Source organism: Podarcis pityusensis, assembly GCF_964106645.2.
Source record: "Podarcis pityusensis genome assembly, chromosome: 3".
Taxonomy (NCBI): Eukaryota; Metazoa; Chordata; class Lepidosauria; order Squamata; family Lacertidae; genus Podarcis; species Podarcis pityusensis.
Genome location: NC_138026.1, coordinates 88,618,368 through 88,638,056, shown reverse-complemented (window position 1 = coordinate 88,638,056; position 19,689 = coordinate 88,618,368). Strand labels below are relative to the sequence as shown.

General features: G+C 43.8%; 1 protein-coding gene across 5 annotated transcripts in view; it reads left to right on the top strand.

The window, feature by feature from the left end:
* Nucleotides 1–19,689, top strand: part of RBKS (ribokinase) — a 64,945-nt gene that overhangs the window by 16,455 nt on the left and 28,801 nt on the right. For all 5 annotated transcript variants that reach the window (XR_013984537.1, XM_081000299.1, XM_081000297.1 and 2 more), the window contains 4 exons: nucleotides 2,318–2,381; nucleotides 6,876–6,938; nucleotides 14,606–14,770; nucleotides 19,032–19,123. Coding sequence is in view for 4 of the 5 variants with exons in the window: in XM_081000299.1 (XP_080856425.1) it covers nucleotides 2,318–2,381; nucleotides 6,876–6,938; nucleotides 14,606–14,770; nucleotides 19,032–19,123 (384 nt within the window). In the remaining variant the exon portion in view is untranslated. The remainder of the gene's footprint in view (nucleotides 1–2,317; nucleotides 2,382–6,875; nucleotides 6,939–14,605; nucleotides 14,771–19,031; nucleotides 19,124–19,689) is intronic.

Here is a 19,689-nt window from a genome sequence, read left to right as displayed (position 1 = left end):
TTTGAAGGCTGAAACCTGCACCTTGGACTTCTAATAATGCTGTAATGGACTAGTGAAAACCAACCAACCAACCAACCAACCAACCAACCCTGTATTGCTGCATCCTGGACCAGCTGATGTTTCCAAAAATGTCTTCAAGGGCAAGCCCATGTATGTCATTAGTCAAGGCAAGAGATAGCCAAATCAGGCCGGACAATGGTTCAGCCCTTCCAGAAAGCGTTCTCCCAACTGGTGACAATAACTCCTGGCCATAGACAGACACATCAACTTAAAGGAGCAAAGCCAAATTGATCGGCTCTCCTAAGGAGTGTGGCCCTACATCCGCCTTTAACAGACCATCCACCCCCAGCATCTCCATTTTATCTGGCTGAGCTTCAGTTTTGTTCCTTTGCATCACTTTAAGAATGAAAGTCGCCTCTGAACCTCAGTTGTGCTTTGTTAGCAAAGGCTTGGGTTTGCTAAGTATGGAATGTAAAAAAAGCTTTCAAATCTTAGGTCACTGCCAACTGCATCTGAAACAGCATTGCTGTTTTCGTTACATAACGGTGTGAGTGCATCTATGACAACAATGAATTTGGAAGCTGAATTATGACATCCTAAACTATGATTTAATCCCCCCTCACCCCAAATTGATCTTACTAGATTTTTAATTTTTGATAACAAAGTTGAGATTCCAGTGCAATAAAAATAAGAAATATACTTCTTTAAAAAGTTGACCATAGAATTTAGTTATGCAGAACAGATAGTTGTTGTTGTTGTTAATTGAATTTATACACCGCCCTATACCTGGAGGTCTCAGGGCGGTTCACAGAAAAAACCAACTCAAACCAACCACAAAATACATAATCAAAATACAAACAACAACCCAATAACCCTGCCCCCAAACCCCACATTTTAAAAGGGCATAGTGCAATAATAAATGCTTGCAAATACTCCTGCCCATCCCAATATAATTAATTTGTAAATTAACAGATTATTTTGATTCTGTAGGCCAATCTTAGCCAACAACATCCTGCTGGAACATTGGATACTAGGCTGGGGGGGGGCAGTCCCAAAAATCAGGAGGGCACCCTATCATTGCAAAACCAATTATCTTCCCATTCAAAGAGTCTTGCTTTTGTTATCAAATACTTGAAGGAAGGGGCATAAGAAAGAAATGATCCCCAAATAGAAGGTATATTCTTCCCAAAGACCTGTCCTTGGATCCAATCCCTTCCAACTCTACAATTCTATGAAATTAGTACATTTTTTTTAATCCCAAACTGACTGAAATCAGTGGTTTGAAGCAAAAAGAACAATTTTAAAAGTCTTAGATGGTTTTATGCTGCATTCTGCACTACCATAATGCATTGAACCACACAGAACACTCTTGGGAAGCATAGCTAATGTCAGCTCTGTTATAATGTTAGCATAGGAATCAAGGACCGACTGGGAATCCTGAAACCACAAATCGCTCCTGCTCAGTTTCAAGAACCACTTGACATGTTTATTTGTCTGATTCCTCTCTGGTCTGTGACCACAACAGTCCATCTTCACCAAAATGTCCCTGATGTCTATGTTCTCCCTTAGGAACAGTGATATTCTTTAATGGCATCTTAATAGCATCTTCTAAAATGCTTTGTCTTGCTATATGCTTTTGAAATCACTTTCAACCCATGGTGCTAAACATTTGCTTAAAAATCTGGTTTTGTGGAGCTTGTTTTATGGATATCCTATTTTTGCATTTTTAAAATACTCTTCTCCCAGAGAGACCTTATACTACATTATTTTGCAATCACTTTATACGGTGAAAGAAATCCCAAGTGGGACATCGTAGAATCCTAAATATGAGTTGCAGCAATACAGCAAAATAATATGCCTATTAAACTTTCTGGGTGGAATTCAACATATGGTATGTGCATGGGGAACAAGATTCATTCCCACACTAAGATGTTTCCACCCCCTCCTCCCACCCCATGCACCCCTTAAACCTCTTTGGAGCTTCCCCCAAACCTCCAGAGCGGATTTAAGGGGTGGAGGAAGTCCCCCACTTGTTTGAATGGACCTTGTTATGCTCACGGAACAACTTAGTTAAATCCCACCTCATGTATTTGAAATGGTCTTACAAAACAGGAGTGCAGAATGCTTTAATGTTAAAATTTGCTGAAACTACAGCCTCAGTAAATCAAGATGCACAAGAAGAGCGTGTATCTTTCCCCCCTTGTTGATATAGAATATTTGCATTTGGAATACAAGGCTGTGACACGTGTGCAATATATAGTTGCATAACATCAACTAAATGTAAGAGATCTAATGTTTTTTCACTTTTGCTGTGTAGGTTGGGAAGGATTCCTTTGGCAATGATTATCTTGAAAACTTTAAGAAAAATGGGATTCCCACAGGTAAATGTTTCATATTTTAACTATGTTGCACCCAAGTAAATCACAGACCATCAGCGGTATGGGGGTGGGGGCAGCAGTGGCATCCTCCCAAGGCTGGTGAGACAGTAGCAAGGTCAGGAAAGCTCTGGGTTGGCAGTGGCAGCCTGCAGGTGTATGCCCACCTGCAGAGCCTCTGCCAAGCTAGAGCTCCCCTGACTTCTCCATCCCCACATCCTGTCCTATAGCCATCCTGATGAGCACAGGCCAGCCAGAGGCTACTGGATTAGACCCATGGAAATGAATGGGCAGGCTTCCAAGCAGTTTACAAGTATGCAAACCAATTACACAAGCATTAAAATATAAATATCCATAATTAAAATACCCAATAAAACAGCACTGTAATTGAAGCAGGAGAGTCGTGTCAAGAGATCAAGGGGAAGGCCTGCTTAAACAGGTATGTCTTAAAAAGCTGGCCGAATGCCAATACAGATGGGACCTCTCCTTTTTCAGCAGAGTGGTTCTTCCACAACTAGGCCACCGGTGAAAATCGTTACAGTGTGACATGGCTAATTGGATTCCGTTTGTTCATCCTAATGCCCTGACCCTGGCAATGCAGGGGAAGTCTGGCTTTCAGATAACCTGGTCCAGAGTTGTTACTTGCGCAGAAAGCCCTAAACAACACCTTCAAACCGGTTTGGCGACTGATAGTTAGCAAGTGCAGGTCCCATAGCCCAGGTGTGACATGTACCTGGTAAGGGGCACCACCCACCACCCAGGCAACAGTCTTCAGCACCAGCTGCTATGTTCAGAATAGCCTTAAGGGGAGCCCACACAAAGCCCATTACAGTTGCCTAAATGTAAGGTTGGCAGTTCCGCGACAGGGTGAGCTCCCGTTGTTTGGTCCCAGCTCCTGGCAACCTATCAGTTCGAAAGCATGTCAAAGTGCAAGTAGATAAATAGGTACCACTCCGGCGGGAAGGTAAATGGTGTTTCCATGTGCTGCTCTGGTTCGCCAGAAGCGGCTTAGTCATGCTGGCCACATGACCTGGAAGCTGTACACTTGGCCAATAAAGCGAGATGAGCACCGCAACCCCAGAGTCGGCCATGACTGGACCTAATGGTCAGGGGTCCCTTTACTTTTAAGCCGCACAGAGTGTCTGGGGCAACCCAGTCAGATGGGCGGCAAGTAATAATAATAGTGTTTTAATTGTCTTTATATGTAGTTGTATAATAATAATAATAATAATAATAATAATAATAATAATAATTTATTTATACCCCGCACATCTGGCTGGGTTTCCCCAGACACTCTGTGCAGCTTCCAACAGAATATTAAAATACAATAGTCTATTAAAAATTAAAAGCTTCCCTAAACAGGGCTGCCTTCAGATGTTTTCTAAAAGTCTGGTTGTAGTTTTTCTCTTTGACATCTGGTGGGAAGGCGTTCCACAGGGCGGGTGCCACTACCAAGAAGGCCCTCGGCCTGGTTTCCTATAACTTGGCTTCTCGCTGCGAGGGAACCGCAAGAAGGCCCTCAGCACTGGACCTCAGTGTCCGGGCAGAACAATGGGGGTGGAGACGCTCCTTCAGGTATTCTGGACCGAGGCCATTTAGGGCTTTATAGGTCAGCTCTAACACTTTTGAATTGTGCTCGGAAATGTACTGGGAGCCAATGTAGGTCTTCCATACCGGTGTTATGTGGTCTCGGCAGCTGCTCCCAGTCACCAGTCTAGCTGCCGCATTCTGGATTAGTTGTAGTTTCTGGGTCACCTTCAAAGGTAGCCCAGCATAGAGCACATTGCAGTAGTCCAAGCAAGAGATAACTAGAGCATGCACCACTCTGGCGAGACAGTCTGCAGGCAGGTAGGGTCTCAGCCTGCATACCACATTGAGCTGATAAGCAGCTGCCCTGGACCCAGAATTGACCTGTGCCTCCATGGACAGCTGTGAGTTCAAAATGACTCCCAGGCTGCGCACCTGGTCCTTCAGGGGCTCAGTTACCCCATTCAGGTCCAGGAAGCCCTCCACGCCTGCCTACCTCCTGTCCCCCCAAAACAGTACTTCAGGATTCAACTGTCAGGATTCAACCTCAATCTGTTAGCTGCCATCCATCCTCCAGACACTCACACAGGACCTTCACCGCCTTCACTGGTTCTGATTTAAAAGAGAGGTAGAGCTAGGTATCATCCGCATACTGATGAACACCCAGCCCAAACCCCCTGATGATCTCTCCCAGTGGCAGCATGTAGATGTTGAAAAGCATGGGGGAGAGGACAGAACCCTGAGGCACCCCACAAGTGAGAGCCCAGGGGTCTGAACACTCATCCCCCACCACCACTTTCTGGACACGGCCCAGGAGAAAGGAGCGGAACCACCGTCTAACAGTGCCCCCAGCTCCCAGCCCCTCTAGACGGACCAGAAGGATGTTATGGTCGATGGTGTCAAAAGCTGCTTTGAGATCCAGCAGAACTAGGAAACAGCTCTCACCTTTGTCCCTAGCACGCCGGAGATCATCGACCAGCGCGACCAAGGCAGTTTGAGTCCCATGATGAGGCCTGAATCCCAACTGCAAGGGATCCAAATAGTCCGCTTCTTCCAGGCATGCCTGGAGTTGTTCAGCAACCACTTGCCCAAGAATGGAAGATTTGAGACCGGGCAATAATGGGCCATATTGGCCGCATCTAAAGATTTTTTTAAAGAAGTGGTTTAATAACTGCCTCTTTCATCGGGTCTGTGAAGGCTCCCTCGCAGAGAGAAGCATTCACCACCCCATGAAGCCCGTCGCCCAGCCCTTCCCGGCTAGCTTTTATAAGCCAGGATGGGCAAGGATCAAGGAGACAGGTGGTTGGTTTCACTCATCCAAGCAGCCTGTCCACATCCTCGGAGGTAACAGATTGGAATTGATGCCACGCAACTTGACTAGACGGGACTCTAGCACTCTCCCGCCCCAGCCCTGCTCCCACGGTGGAGTCTACCTCTTCCGGAATCAGAGCGACTTTATCTGCAAAAAACAGATAATATAAATGTTTTATATTGTATTGTAAGATTTTTCAAGATGCTTTATGGGAGGTGATTCATAAATGAAATTAATAATAATAATAGTTCAGCATTGTCTACTACATTGAATGTTAGCAGCTCTCCAAGATTTCAGACAAGGACTTTTCAGAGTCCTACTTTAAGATGCCACGGTTTGATGCAAGTGCAAAATACTTGCTATATACCTGAGCTACAGTCTTTCCCCCAATTCGGAGGGATAAATTATAGTAATGAGACAAAACTGTCCTCTGAATCAATCATTAGTTGAGATTTTAATCTGGAACTAAATCAACAGTCATTATAATAGTTACAATGAAATATTAACAACATTTGAAAGCTAGCTAGGTGGCATTTCTAAGTATTGAGTTGGATGCTACACACAAGGAAAAAGAGCCACCTGTGTGGTCTCTTTTGTAGTTGTTTATGAGGTCCAAAGGGGAATCTGCTTTGGAAAGACACAGAGGCTGTATTCACATCAACACCACACTAATAATTTCTATCCAAAGTCCTCTTCCTCTACTCAGCAAAGCAGGCCAGCAGAGGCATAGGAAGTTTGTAAAACTGTGCACATGAAACTCAAACAAAGTGGATAAAGAAAAAGAACATCTTCATAATATTATAATTCTAAGTGACCCAATGTAGTTGCTTGACAGTATGTTCAAGATTGGGGAAATGTACAACTGTGGACATCATCGTGTGCAGAAGTCATATAAATGTTTATTCTGCCATGTGTACGTGAATTAACAGTACACTGCAGCTTCCAGTAAAGTCTGTATTAAAAGCTCGCTTTTGCTGAAACAGAGAATTAACTGCAGTTAATTAATCTGAGTTTGTTTTTATTGTCTTGTGATTTTATTTTAGCACGTATGAGGTTCTCCTCACCCTCTGCTATTGCTGCATTTATATATATATATATATATATATATGTGTGTGTGTGTGTGTGTGTGTGTGTATGTGTGTGTGTGTGTGTGTGTGTGTGTGTGCATATATATATATATATATATATATACACACACACACACACACACATATACATATATATATATATATATATATATACACACACACACACACACACACACACACACACACAGTAGTACCTCGGGTTACAGATGCTTCAGGTTACATACACTTCAGGTTACAGACTTTGCTAACCCAGAAATAGTACCTTGGGTTAAGAACTTTGCTTCAGGATGAGAACAGAAATTGTGCAGTGGCGGCACAGCGGCAGCAGGAGGCCCCATTAGCTAAAGTGGTGTTTCAGGTTAAGAACAGTTTCAGGTTAAGAATAGACCTCCAGAACGAATTAAGTTCTTAACCCAAGGTACCATTGTTTACACACCCCCACAACCCCACACACCCCAGTGGATTTATTCTAGTTTTCACTTTTCCTAGTGGCATTTTTTTTCATTCTTTTTTTAAAATTGCCATAAGTACTGTGCTAAAACATTATGTCTTATTTATTTTATTTTATTCTAGAATTTGTGGGCCAAACAGAGGATGCTGCTACTGGAGCGGCTTCGATCATTGTCAACAAGGAAGGTGGGTATCTAGGGATATTCTGAATTTTTTTCCAACTGTTGTTATAATGAAGTTGCTGGGTTTTAAAGGGGGAAGGGAATCAATCATTTTTCTGGGATTCTGAAAGTTAAAGTGGCCGCCGCGCCCCCCCCCCCCAATATTCCTTAGGTTTGAGCTGCACTGTGGTTTAATGTTCACTGAAAATTAAAGTTCTCCTCACGCTTGGACAATAAATAACTGTTGGGGTGGAGGTAGAGAAAAGAAAAACCAACCCAACAACATCCAGGAAGGACAGCACTACAGTTCAATACATTAGTCAGTACAACATTACTCTTGCCATTTACATTATCCTCGCTTAGCGGAATTAGTTTGCTCGGTAACAATAAAACCTGCAATTTTATCCTGCTCTTCCTTTTCTCACAAGCCTTCGTAGATAGGTTTTGTAGCATTCATATTTTCAAGAAAAGGTCATTTATAACAGAAGGGAGAAGAGCTGTATCTCATTGGTAGGACATCTGCTTTGCATGCAGAAGGTCCCAGGTTCAATCCCAGGTTACACAGCAGAGCCAACGGAAGCCAGGCTATCCCCATCCAAATCGGGACACGGGTGGCACTGTTGTCTAAACCACTGAGCCTTTTGGGCTTGCTGATTGGAAGGTTGGCGGTTCAAATCCTTGTGATGGGGTGAGCTCCCATTGCTCTGTCCCAGCTCTTACAAACCTAGCAGTTCGAAAGCACACCAGTGCAAGTAGATAAATAGGTACCACTGTGGCGGGAAGGTAAATAGCATTTCCGTGCACTCTGGCTTCGGTCACGGTGTTCCGTTGCGCCAGAAGCGGTTTAGTCATGCTGGCCACAACACCCAGAAATCTGTCTGTGGACAAATGCCATCTCCCTCTGCCTGAAAGCGAGATGAGCGCCGCAACCCCATAGTCACCTTTGACTGGACTTAACCGTCCAGGGGTGCTTTACCTTTAACCTTTTACCTATCCCCATCCAGGTAGTGGGGGGGAGAGAAAGTGGCAAGGCATTATCAAGTAGTACCAGGGCCTTTGTACTGTGTTGTTCCACCATAAGAAACTGCCATTCCATTCTTCCTTGTTATTGTCGTCTTTTTATCTCCACCCACCATTCCTTTGAGATACAAGATGTTCCCTTGTTGCTGTTGATTATACCTATCCTGGGAATAAGAGGGAGTATTATGACAACTTGGGGTCTTCCGGCTATTTGCTATGACATTTTACTGACCCACATAAATTTTTGGTGGGGTGGATGCCTTGGGGTCAAGCTGGCTCTGACAACATTGACAGAACTGTAGTATTCTGCAGACCCCTTCCTTGTGTTGTCTCTCCCTCCAAATGCTCTGTGTAATTTTCCACATTGTTTGACTTGTTCTTACGTGTGAGATGTCCTTTTGTAAAGTGCAGATTAGCTCTTACAAAACCAAAGGAGAACATTCATCCCTAGTCTAGAAGAGGAAAGGATGGATGGCTGACCTGTTATCCTTGATCAAATTCCATAGCAGTCTTTTCTAGGAGCGATTTCTGTTCTGAGCAAGGATTTGATGGGCTAAATAGCTGACATGTCTACATCAGGTTAATTAGTACAGATAAGCTGACCCTGCCCAGAACCTATTTCTTAAGACCAAAGTTAGAGCTTTGTTTTCCCCATGCATGAGTTCCACAAGAAACCAAGCAAAGATCAGGGCTTGTAGACATAGGCTGGAATCTGGAGGGCAAAATTCACTTCCGCTCATGCAAGGGCTTCTTCTCTGCATGGCATTCCATGGCATTCTGGACAACCTTCCCAACCTATGTTCAGTCCTGAAATAAGCTCTCAGTATCATGCTATTCCGTGATCACCTCCAATATTCACGTGCTTTCCTTGTGCCTGTCTAGTGAGATGGTGCTGAGGGGAGCATAGTAATTCTGGGTGAGAATGACATCTCCTTTGTTCCCCGGCATGGGCTCTGATTGGGCATGTCAGCATGTTATGACTGAAGCCTCAAAGGATACTGGCCAGTCTAGCTAAGAGCACCAAAATAGGCTGCTATACAATATATATAAAAGCCAGGACAAGTGTGTGACTTCCCTGGGAGGCTTCTGGGGACTCAAAACCCTGGCAAGGCCCAGCACTGTGCTAAAGACCTGGACAGGTCATCCAGCACTTCACTTTCCTACAGTACCTCTGATGTCACATTGTTCTGGGACACTGGGAAATTTTAAAAAGCAGAGCTTAAGATGAGCCTACTGGAACAGGCCAATGACCCTTCTTGTCTGGCATCTTGTTCTCACAATGGCCAACCAGACACCTTTGGGAAGCCTGCAAACTGGACATGAGTGCAACAGCACTCTGCCCTCCTGCAATTCCTAGCAATTGGTATTCAGAGGTACAATGCCTCTGACTGTGGAGGTAGAACATAGCCATTGATAGCCTTGTCCTCCATTAACTTGTCCGATCCTCTTTTAGATAGCTCATTCGGTAGAGCATGAGACTCTTAAATCTCAGGGTCATGGGTTTGACCCCCACGTTGGGCAAAAGATTCCTACATTGCATGGGGTTGGTTGAGTTGACCCTCGTGGTCCCTTCCAACTCTGTTCTATGATTCTGAGTTGGCGGCCATCACTTCTTCCTGTGCAAGCAAGTCCCATAGTTTAACAATGCACTGGGTGAAGAAGTTCTTTCTTTTATCTGTCCTTGACCGTTCAGCTTCATTTTGTTGCCGAGCAGCTTGGAGATCACTGTAGCACTGCTGCCACCCACCAACACTGCCAGGTAAGTGTTGGTCCCACCAACGCAGGAGACAGAGACAGTTTGCCAAGAGCCCCCTCAGAGTTGGAGCCAAACCAGGAAACCAGCAGAAGCCTGCTTCAGCTTAACTGTATCTTTTGCTGTTAATTAATCATTACACAAAGACTGAAGAAATACTTTTTTCCATGCATGCGGATGCCTGAGTACAAAAGGTCTTAAGTGTACCTTGATACCAGTGAAAGCTTTTGTGTGTGTATGTGTGTGTGTGTGTGTGTATTTACACACTCTCAAACACACACACACACACACACACGTAAAATTTAAAGAAGTAAGATTAAAGAAAAGTATGTCAAACACAAACTTTGACTCTGGAGGGGCGTGGGGAGATGTTACGTGGATCTCGTGTGTTAGCTTAATAAACTTGGCAGCTGTTGTACAGCCAGAGGGGTTCATTTTGGGTTGTTCAACATCGTAGGCAGGAGGTAAAAACAGAGGAGCTCCACCCACAGCTTGACCTTGGCTACTTGAACACTGTCACCTAGCGAGCTGTCGTAGCTTGCTCGCCGGAGGAAAGTGGTTTAGAAAATGATACACAGGAATGCTGATTCTGCTGCTGAGGTTGTTGAGACAGTGTGCCCAAGTGTGGTCACTGTTGTCCAGCAGCACTAGCTAGATGCTCCAGATTAAAGGACACCTGCAAAGCTTGGTCAGCTTGTCACTTAATCCACTTCCTAGTGTGGAATTCTCAGTCCCACCATAAAACAGTAGCCTTCAGACTTTTCAGACCTGGGACCCACTTTTTTGAAAAAAGCAAATTAACGGTGCTTATTTTCTATTCCACAATATGTTTGCTGTTCCTTTTCTGCTTTACTGTCTCCCTCTTAAAAATAATAAGAGAGGATAATGATATTTATATCCCAGATTGGGGGGTAGGAAATAAAGAGGACAGGACTTCAGCACTTTCAATAGTCCTGCAAGATGCACCTTCTAAAATTCCCTTTTTGATACAGCTTTGAAGGTGCAGGAACTTTGCCCTTTTCCCAATCTCTCCATTTTAGACCCTAATGTAATAATAATAATAATAATAATAATAATAATAATAATAATAATATAATTTATTATTTATACCCCACCCATCTGCCTGGGTTTCCCCAGCCACTTTGGGCAGCTCCCAACAGATATTAATAAATGTAACCTACATTAATTTGGGATCTTAACAACTTGATATGGGGTCCTGATGTGTTCGTTGAAGACTTTTGCTCCAGATTCTGGATTCCCTTCTAGAATTCAGTGTGTCTCAACTGTTTGGTCAGAACAAACCAAATGAGTTAGTTCTTCATGCAGTCAATAGTTATCATATTCTGTGGTGTGAGATATATTTAGTGGCCACTAGCTTATATGGACTTAAAAATAAATAAATAAGCAGGTGGGTAAGTATCTTAATGGCCATTGTGGCTAAAAATGGAACCATCATTTAGCTCAGAAATTCTGAGTTGTATCCAGCAAGGTCATCCCAGTCCTGCAAGGGCAGTCCACTTGAGCAACAAGTTTATCCCTGTGATCCTCGGATGAAGGGCAGAATATAAATAAATAAACAGAACTTCCCTTCCTTGTTTTCTTGCTCCTTCTGCACTTCACAAATCTGTTCTGGGGTTTCCCTATCCTTTCAGAGCAAGTTTTAGGAGGGGGTGCAAGTGGAAGTCCTTCGGCGCATGGAAAAACTTTGTTAGATAGTCACTATTTCTCTGATTAAAAGGCACCACTGCAAACACTGGTAGTAGTTATCTCAGTCATGCACTGTTTGAGAATCTCCCAGGGACAACTGGATCACCATTGTTGAAGATAAACCAATGAACTTTGGTGCGATTCAACATGTGGATTCCTTTCTTCTTAAGTCTTGGAAGCTTTGCAACAAATTGCATCATGTGCTTCATATCTAGGACCAATGTTATCTAGGACAAACTTTCACACAGTTTCTAGTACCTTCCTACTGAGGTTTTCAGAAACCAAATGATAAGAGTCCAATCCAACAAGGACTCTTGGAGGAACTCATCCCGGGAAGAGGAGGGGGACTGTGAAGACCCCCCAACACTACTGAGGATCCTGAAGAAAATGCTGTCACAGTCAAGCTCTCTAGTTACTAGCACCGAAAACAATTTGCCTGCCCCCATGACCCCCACACAAATGCTTGCCTCTGGCACAGACTCTGTCTTCACCTATAGAGCACACATGCACACATATACAGGGGCTGCGGTGGTGTTTGGGCCAAAAGAAATCCAGAGCTGGCAGATGAGTTATTGCCTGGTGCTTCGCTATAGGTGGGGAGCAGTCTAGTCAGGAAGGAGAGGGAGCCAGAGAAGAACCAGGTGTGCACTGAGATCCAGCAGTTGAGCTGGAATGGGAGGAGCTTCCTGGGCGGATATAAGCCTCCTAGTCTCTCCTGGACTTGTGCTGGGATGACAGCTGCTTATCATGCTCCCATAAACCAGCTCCAAGCTCAGCCTCCCATGAACCTGTTTCAGTTACGGTACCTTTGCTCCATCTCCATCTCTGGTTCACCTTGTTCCCAGACATGGGGAATGGACAACAGACACTGCGCAGGGCACATTAGGTGCAACTCGGGAGGCTTTTGGTGGGCTCGTTAATAATAGGCAGGTTTCTTTCCCCTGTTCAGACATTCACTGAGTATGTGGAAAGAAGAGTGCAGCTCCACATACTGGACAACCCATAACTCAGGCCTCGGTGCCTTGACCAGGAGAGTCTGAATGGGGAATCAAATGGTGTTTGGCTGAATACACTTTGAATTCTTCATGCAGTCAGGGATCCGAGTCTTAAGTCTGCGTGAATTCAGACACAAGGATTCAAACTGCATTCTCAGCAAGGATTTGAAGTGCATTTAGCAGAATGTGTGTCCCACTTCAGACTTTCCTGCTCAACACATGAAGTTTGGGGTTGAACCAATTAAGATACTGTAGTTCCGGCTAGCGTGTGTGATCTTCTCCCACTGTCCCTCCACACATTCGGAAAACAGGTCTTTTGTCTGAAAGGGAAAAGAGAAGGGCAAAAAGCCTGGGCTTTAACCAAAATAAGCTTTAACATGTGACTGTTTGAGCTATGTTACCAGTGGCCTAATTGCTTTGGAAACTTGAATTCCTCCCTGTGAGTTCATGATGTTATCTTATCACTGTATTTTTGGGAGGCGCTTTTTTGCACGCAAGGCACTTAGAAGTCTCATTCATGAAAAATACTGTGTTCCTAAAACTTAGCTCTTTCTTTGCAACCAACCCACAGCCAGTCAGGTGACCATTCATGATTTGCAAGCCTCAACCCTTCTCTGGTGAAGCTTAATCCCTCCAACTGCATCCCACCCCCGAGATCAGCTTCCTGTGGCTGCAGCTATCACCCAATACATCTTCCAAATGCAATGGGATTTACTCCTGAGAAAGAGAGAAGTCTGAAGTGCAGAATCACAGAGATGAAGTTTAAACTCTTAGCATTTCAAGCCCCTCCTTTGACCGACACACAGCCGGAGTGGAAACACGTCAAACCATGACACCGTGTACCGACATGGAATTGAAACACAGCCCCACTGCATTTTAAGCCTTTAATGTGTACATGGCCTTAGCAACACTCCCTAGCGATAGCAGTAACTTCAGGAACAGGCAGACACTGGTGTGGAGGAAAGCCAGGCTCGGTGTAGTGTGTGGTGAAGCAGCACTGACATCTCCTTCCCTGGAGTCATGGAGACTCCAGGAATATAATCACACCAGGCATTTGTACCATTCTCTGGCTTGGATGTGCAGTATGTGCAACAGCACCACTGTAAAACACGCCCTAAAGGCAAGGCTGCATGCTACAGTAAGCTGGAGCTATACATTATGATAGACTCAAGCTGCTGCCGAAAGCAACAGACCCGTGTCACGTTCCCCTCCCCACCCACCCCTCTCAGAATAAAGTGTAATGAAACATAACTGAGTTCTGATGTCACCATCAAAATACAAATCTGAAGTTGTGGTGCCTGTTCCAAGGAAGCGGTGGGCTCTTCTAAAATAACTTGACGCTTGCTGTTTATTTGTTTTATTTCAGAATTGTTAGTCCACTTATTTGCAAGTACTAGTCATCACAGGACTTTTTTCTTTTTAAAAAACAAACACACATGCTGAAACATTAAGTAGGTGCCTTCTGTCTCAATTTTTAAACAGCTGTTGAAAACTCTTCTATTCCATCAGGTTTAAGCAGGCAATTAAGAATAACATATTTCCATAATAGTTGGCTATTTTCTGATTTCAACATTTTATATAGTTTTAATTGAATGATTTTGTGTATAATTGTTGTAAACTGCTCTGACACTTTTTATGAATAGTGGTATGTAAATATTTTTAATAAGCAAACAAATAAAAGCACATCAGAATGATTTCTGTCCCCACGCTGGCTTAATCTCAGCCTTGAAGGGCCCCTATTAGAAGAACTTTGAGCAGATCATTTTTTTAAACCTAAAGGGGTTGTATTCCCCTTTGACCAACGCTCTTGAGAGTCATGCGGCAGTGGTAGACAAGCAAAAGCGAGTCTCTCTCTCACACACATTTTCATATATTGGGACAGGCATTCTGTATTGGGACCAAAAAGTTTTCCACTGACAAATTTCTGTTAAAGCATCCTCTTGACAAACGTTAATGGACACTTAGGAATCAGTTGACCTAAGGATGTGTCTCTCCAGTGTGCTTCATGTATCTGATGAATTGTCTTGAGCCTATGGAAGCTCAAACCATAATATTATTTTAGACGACAACATAGCATGAAGTTCCCCAGGTGCAAGCTCTGATTGAAGCGAAGGGGAGATGTACAGCTATGTGGGTAGAATCCATCCCTTTGCGAAAGAGACTGGTTGCATGGTTACTTGTAAACATTTTAAAAACCAGAATTCGTTTGTTTTTTAGGGGAAAACTTTATCGTCATTGTTGCAGGAGCAAATTTGCTTTTGAATTCTGATGACTTAAAGAGGGCTGCGCACGTCATCTCAAACGCTAAAGTCATGGTCTGCCAACTTGAAATAACCCCAGCTATTTCTCTGGAAGCCCTGAAAATGGCACACACCAGTGGAGGTAATCTAATAATCTGTCTTAATTATTTGCTCCCTTTTAAAATGTTTTTATATCCTTTCAAGGCAGCAGGGCTTCAGGACTATTTTTAAAACTCAGTAGTGGAAAAGAAGGTGACGTGTGTTTGGCAGCTTGTGCCAGATTTGAAAAGAAGAGCGAAACTATGATTTCATTTGATTGGCATGACAAAGTTCTTCTCTTAATTGTCATAAGAGGCACATACTCACTGGCTGGGTTCATGGAGCCTTCCCCAAACTGATGCCCTCCATATCTTTTGGACTGCCATGTCCCATCATCCCTGATCATTCTCCATGGGAATTTTAGCCCGAAAACATTTGGAGCACATAAGTTGGGAAGGCGATGTCAAACCGTGGTTTAGTGTTCTGTGCACGAGCAGCAAGAAGCCATTGCAAGCCTTGGATTTTTATGCTCCTGCCTTTCTTCCTCCTCCATTACTGGAAGGGGGACTACATAGCTTCACTTTCTGCAAAACACTGCTTGTCATTATGTACGGCCCAAGGGACTGGGGTTTAAAACAAACTGGTTAGTTAAACAAGCCAGCTTCGAAACCCATAGTTTGAAGTTGGCTTGCTTAGAAATTGGCCAGAGTTTGTTTTAAACCACAGTCTTTGCTTCATCCATAACAATAAGCCACGTTTTGTGGAAAGTGAGGCTAAATTCTTCTGCATGACCCTTTACTGCAGCAGTCACACCTCTGAATGTTGCTTTCGCCTACAGTCACCCTTCTTGTTCTCCTTACTTGCTACCCCAGAAATTAGTAAAACTTCAGTCCTACAGCCACTTGCCTCAGAGGATGCTTCATTGAATTCAATTTGAATTACACTGAGCAAACATGCATAAGTTTGTGTAATCTTTTGCTTAGAAAACCCATTTGTTTCAACAGTGCACACCTGCGCTAGGCTAGAGTGACAACCTTGTGCATCTTATGAAGTGACCATAATAAATTTGTTGTGCCATAATAAATTTATTAGTGTTGAAGGAGCTCTTTTTGTAGCAGCAAGGGCAAATTATTAAGTGTTTCATTACATCACACGTGTTAAACCAAAAATAAATAAAAAATTATTAGGTGAATGTGAGCAAGAAAGGCATTAGCAAGTTAAGGCAAGAGACTGTGTAATTGGAAGATCAGAACCATCCTAACCATTCCATCTTTCGTCACAGTGTGCTCCGTACTCCAGTAAATCTATGGCCACCTCTGCCCTAGATGACAGGACAAACATGTCAAACTGCCTTGTATAACCACATCCCCATAAACACTTTGCTAACACTGCGCAGTATTAAACACCCTCCCAGCTGGAGTGTGTTAGTGGCATTTCCTTTCCTTTAGTCTGCAGATGCTGCATGTTTAATGCAGGGGTTTATGTTAGGAAGCACACTAGACTATTTGTGTTTAACAGATGCACACCGAGATGCCATGCTCAAAAGAAAGGGGGAAGTGAGGAAACGGAAGCTTGTGGTTGTAAGGCCTCTTGTCCCCATTCACTTACCCCCGTTTTACAAGGCTGCGAACCGACAGTGTTACACTTGCCGATGTCTCACTGTCCTCCTAGTAGTCATTAAAGGTCCCTGTGGCAGCTTTTGTCTAAGCGCTGGCCTCTGTTTTGACTGGCACAGTGCCCGGACAGGTCATTAAATCCTGCATGCCAAAGCGATTGTAGCACTCTTGACTCGAATGTTATTCTTCTTGTTCGCTTGAGTAGTTAAATGGAAGAGCTGAAGTCGCCCATTTATGGACCCTGCTTTCTCAGAAGTGCCTAAACAAAAACATTGATTCACCCACCATTCTGCTTTAAAAAATAAAATAAAATTATTGCTATACTGCCTTATACCCATAAGTCTCAGGGCGATTCGCAAGATAAAATCACAATATAAAATACATAATAAAAATAAGAACAAGAACAACTCAATTAACCACCACCCCAACACATTCTTATTGGGTGTCAATAAACCAAAGGTTGAAGAGGAATGTTTTTGCCTGGCACCTAAAGGTATATAATGAAGGAATTTTCAAGCCCCTAGGGCAGGGGTGAGCTACCTATGGCCCTGGTTTCACCTTCAGTCTAATTTCAAAAGCCTTCTGCAAGCCGACATTTCAGATCTCAGGCAAGAGCGATCTGTGCCCCTCCAGGTAGCCCACTGGGTGATACAAGGGGGAGAGACAAGTGGGTGGCAGAAAGGGAGAGAGAGATAAAAGTGGATGGTTCTGGCCCTGCCCACCACCAGGATGTAGCTCCCTGAAGCAGTGTGGCCACCAATGGGGGGGATGACCCCATGTCCTACCTGCTAAGGCTGTCCCTCCCTCGCCAGGGGTGGACTTTGCTTCAAAGAAAACCAGCTTCCAGGCAAGCCACCACAAGCTGACAGGGATGGGCCTTGACTCTCTTGACGTGGCCTGCAGACCTCAGATTGCCATCCCTCTGACTAAGCCAGCAGTCCTGACAGTAGAGGCTTGCATCATTGCAACAGGAGACAGTAGGTGGCAAGCTGCTTTGCTTGCCTTCTCCACCCTACCGTGTCTTGATGGGGCTAGAGAGCATTGTGCCAAACTACCATCACACAGTCAGCAGAATATAGGGAGTTGGTTGCCCTGTCGCATTAGATTGCTGGTAGTCGCTTGAGCAGCCTTTTCTATTACTGTACGGATTATCCTCCTGTGCATTTTGCAACCTGTCTTGGACATATTCCAGCTCCTTTCCTTTAATTTGCTTATATTCTAACGGGATAGAAAGTGCCTCCCTATCTTCACAGCTCCTTTCTCATACTACAAAAGTGTGCTCTCAACCATTTTGGGGGATGGAGTGATGAAAAACCTTACTTCATTTCCAGTGCTTACATTTTAGTTTCTGCATAGTTTAGGCAAATCTCCCCCCTCCATTTCCCCTTTCTTAAATAACCATTTTGCTGGGTGCTGCTAGCATGATCTGGGGTCGGTTCCCCTCACTGTGTCTCTGGGGGGGGTGTTCTACTTTACAAGATAGCACCCTTCCAAAGGCATTGCTAGGAAAGAGGAGTGGCTGCCCCATTGAACAACTACCCCCCTGCCCCCCAACAATGCCGCTGGAAGGTTGTTACAAGGCATCCTCTCACAGAGGCACACTGAGGAGAAATAGCCTCTGACTGCACTAGGACTGCCACCCTTGCTTGTCACATTGGCAGAAAGTTTATGGAAAGGAGGAGGATATGGCTATGGTGTCTTGAAATCAAATTGCAAGTCCCTCTCCCTTGCCCCTCAAAAAAATTAAAATCTATTTTTTTTTCCAGCTCAACAAAGCTTGAAGCACATCTTTTCCGCTTGCCGGCACTTGATCATCAGAAAACATGAGAATTTGAGCCCATCTTTAGCTTATACACAGTGCACTAGGGAGTGCTGTAGGAGCACTGTGTGCTTCTGTTTCCCATATTTACTTTTACAGAGGCTCAGACAATCAACTCAAAGGCATTAAGTTTGACCACGGTTTTGAGGAAGGGTCTAGGGGCAACAGCTAGCTGAACGGGTAGCCTTGGTTGGGCCAAGCTTCAGAGATTCTGTGGGATGAGGCAGGCTGCTTATTTACTAAGGCACATGCTGGCAATGAGCTGCCATTTCTGCTGCATGAACTTCATTTCCTTCCGTGTTCCGCATTGGAAGTATTCCTGCTGCAATAGGTAAACGTTAGGATAACCAGAATCATGTTCAGTGAATTACATTTCTAATATGGAAGAGGGTTTGTTTAATATGGAAGGCTGACAGGGCACAGGATGTTAAAGACAAGCTGGATTCTGTATTTGGTACTTCCATTAGCTGAGTGAGTTTCCATGCACCTTTGATTTTCAAATTAAAAGCAGCAAACAGCCTTGTGATTCTTAGATGGAATATCTTATAAAAAATATTAAACAAATTAGCAGTAACTCAACTTTCTGTTTTCTGAATTCAGCAGAGCTTTCATTCTGCTAATTAATTCTTCTTTTCTCACTTTGATGACAGTGGCATGATAATCAGGGCTTTAATATTCTAACAAAATTGGTTAACGAAACCATTATTATTTATTGTGAATCGGAGTTGCTTTTTTGTTTTGCAGCATGAGAAAGTAGGATATTTTCCTGAAGATTTGTGGGTCTGCAAGTAATTTATATATCTTGGTGGGGAATGTGGAGCTGAAAGTGCCTTCGCCATAACAACACAGAGTTTTTGCTGGATTCTGCCCAATTATTCATATTCAAGCATCATGTGCCATTGATTTAGACATTTTCCATTTTCTTATAGTGAAGACTTTATTTAATCCTGCTCCAGCCGTCGCTGACCTAGATCCACGATTTTATACCTATTCTGACATCATCTGCTGCAATGAAACTGAGGTAAATATGTGTCATCACCATGATTTTGGTCGCTCTGGACCAATGCAACTTTTAAAATCTGTTTTCTGCATCATCTTTTCTGCATTTAAATGCAAGTAATTGGTTGAAATTCTGAAAATGCTGTGTTGTACAATGCTGACTTTACTTGGAATGGGCTGGATAGCACCTGAAACAGAACTGATAATCTCTCCCCCCCCCCCCCCCACAAAAGGTCTCCATCTCACTGGTTGTAGTGGCATACCAAAGAGGAAATAAACATACAGTTCATACTTCAACCCAGAAAGCTTTGACCGATGGCTGGGTTTGTAATGTGTAATCATTGTTCAAAATTACAAGAATAAAATAAAATAAGAGGATTAAGTGATATTCTCGGGGTGGTGGAGGGTGTGAGTGCTGTGTCCCCTTGGTGTGGTGATGGTGGCACTCGCCCTTCTTCTGATAGAAAATGCTCTGTTGGAGAGTGGCAAAAATGGGGGGTCGAGGAGGATCAGTTGGGAGGGAAGGAGAAATGTCCCTATTTTCATCTGAGTAGTGTTGGAGGGTCTAGGATAGCACACTGTATAAAC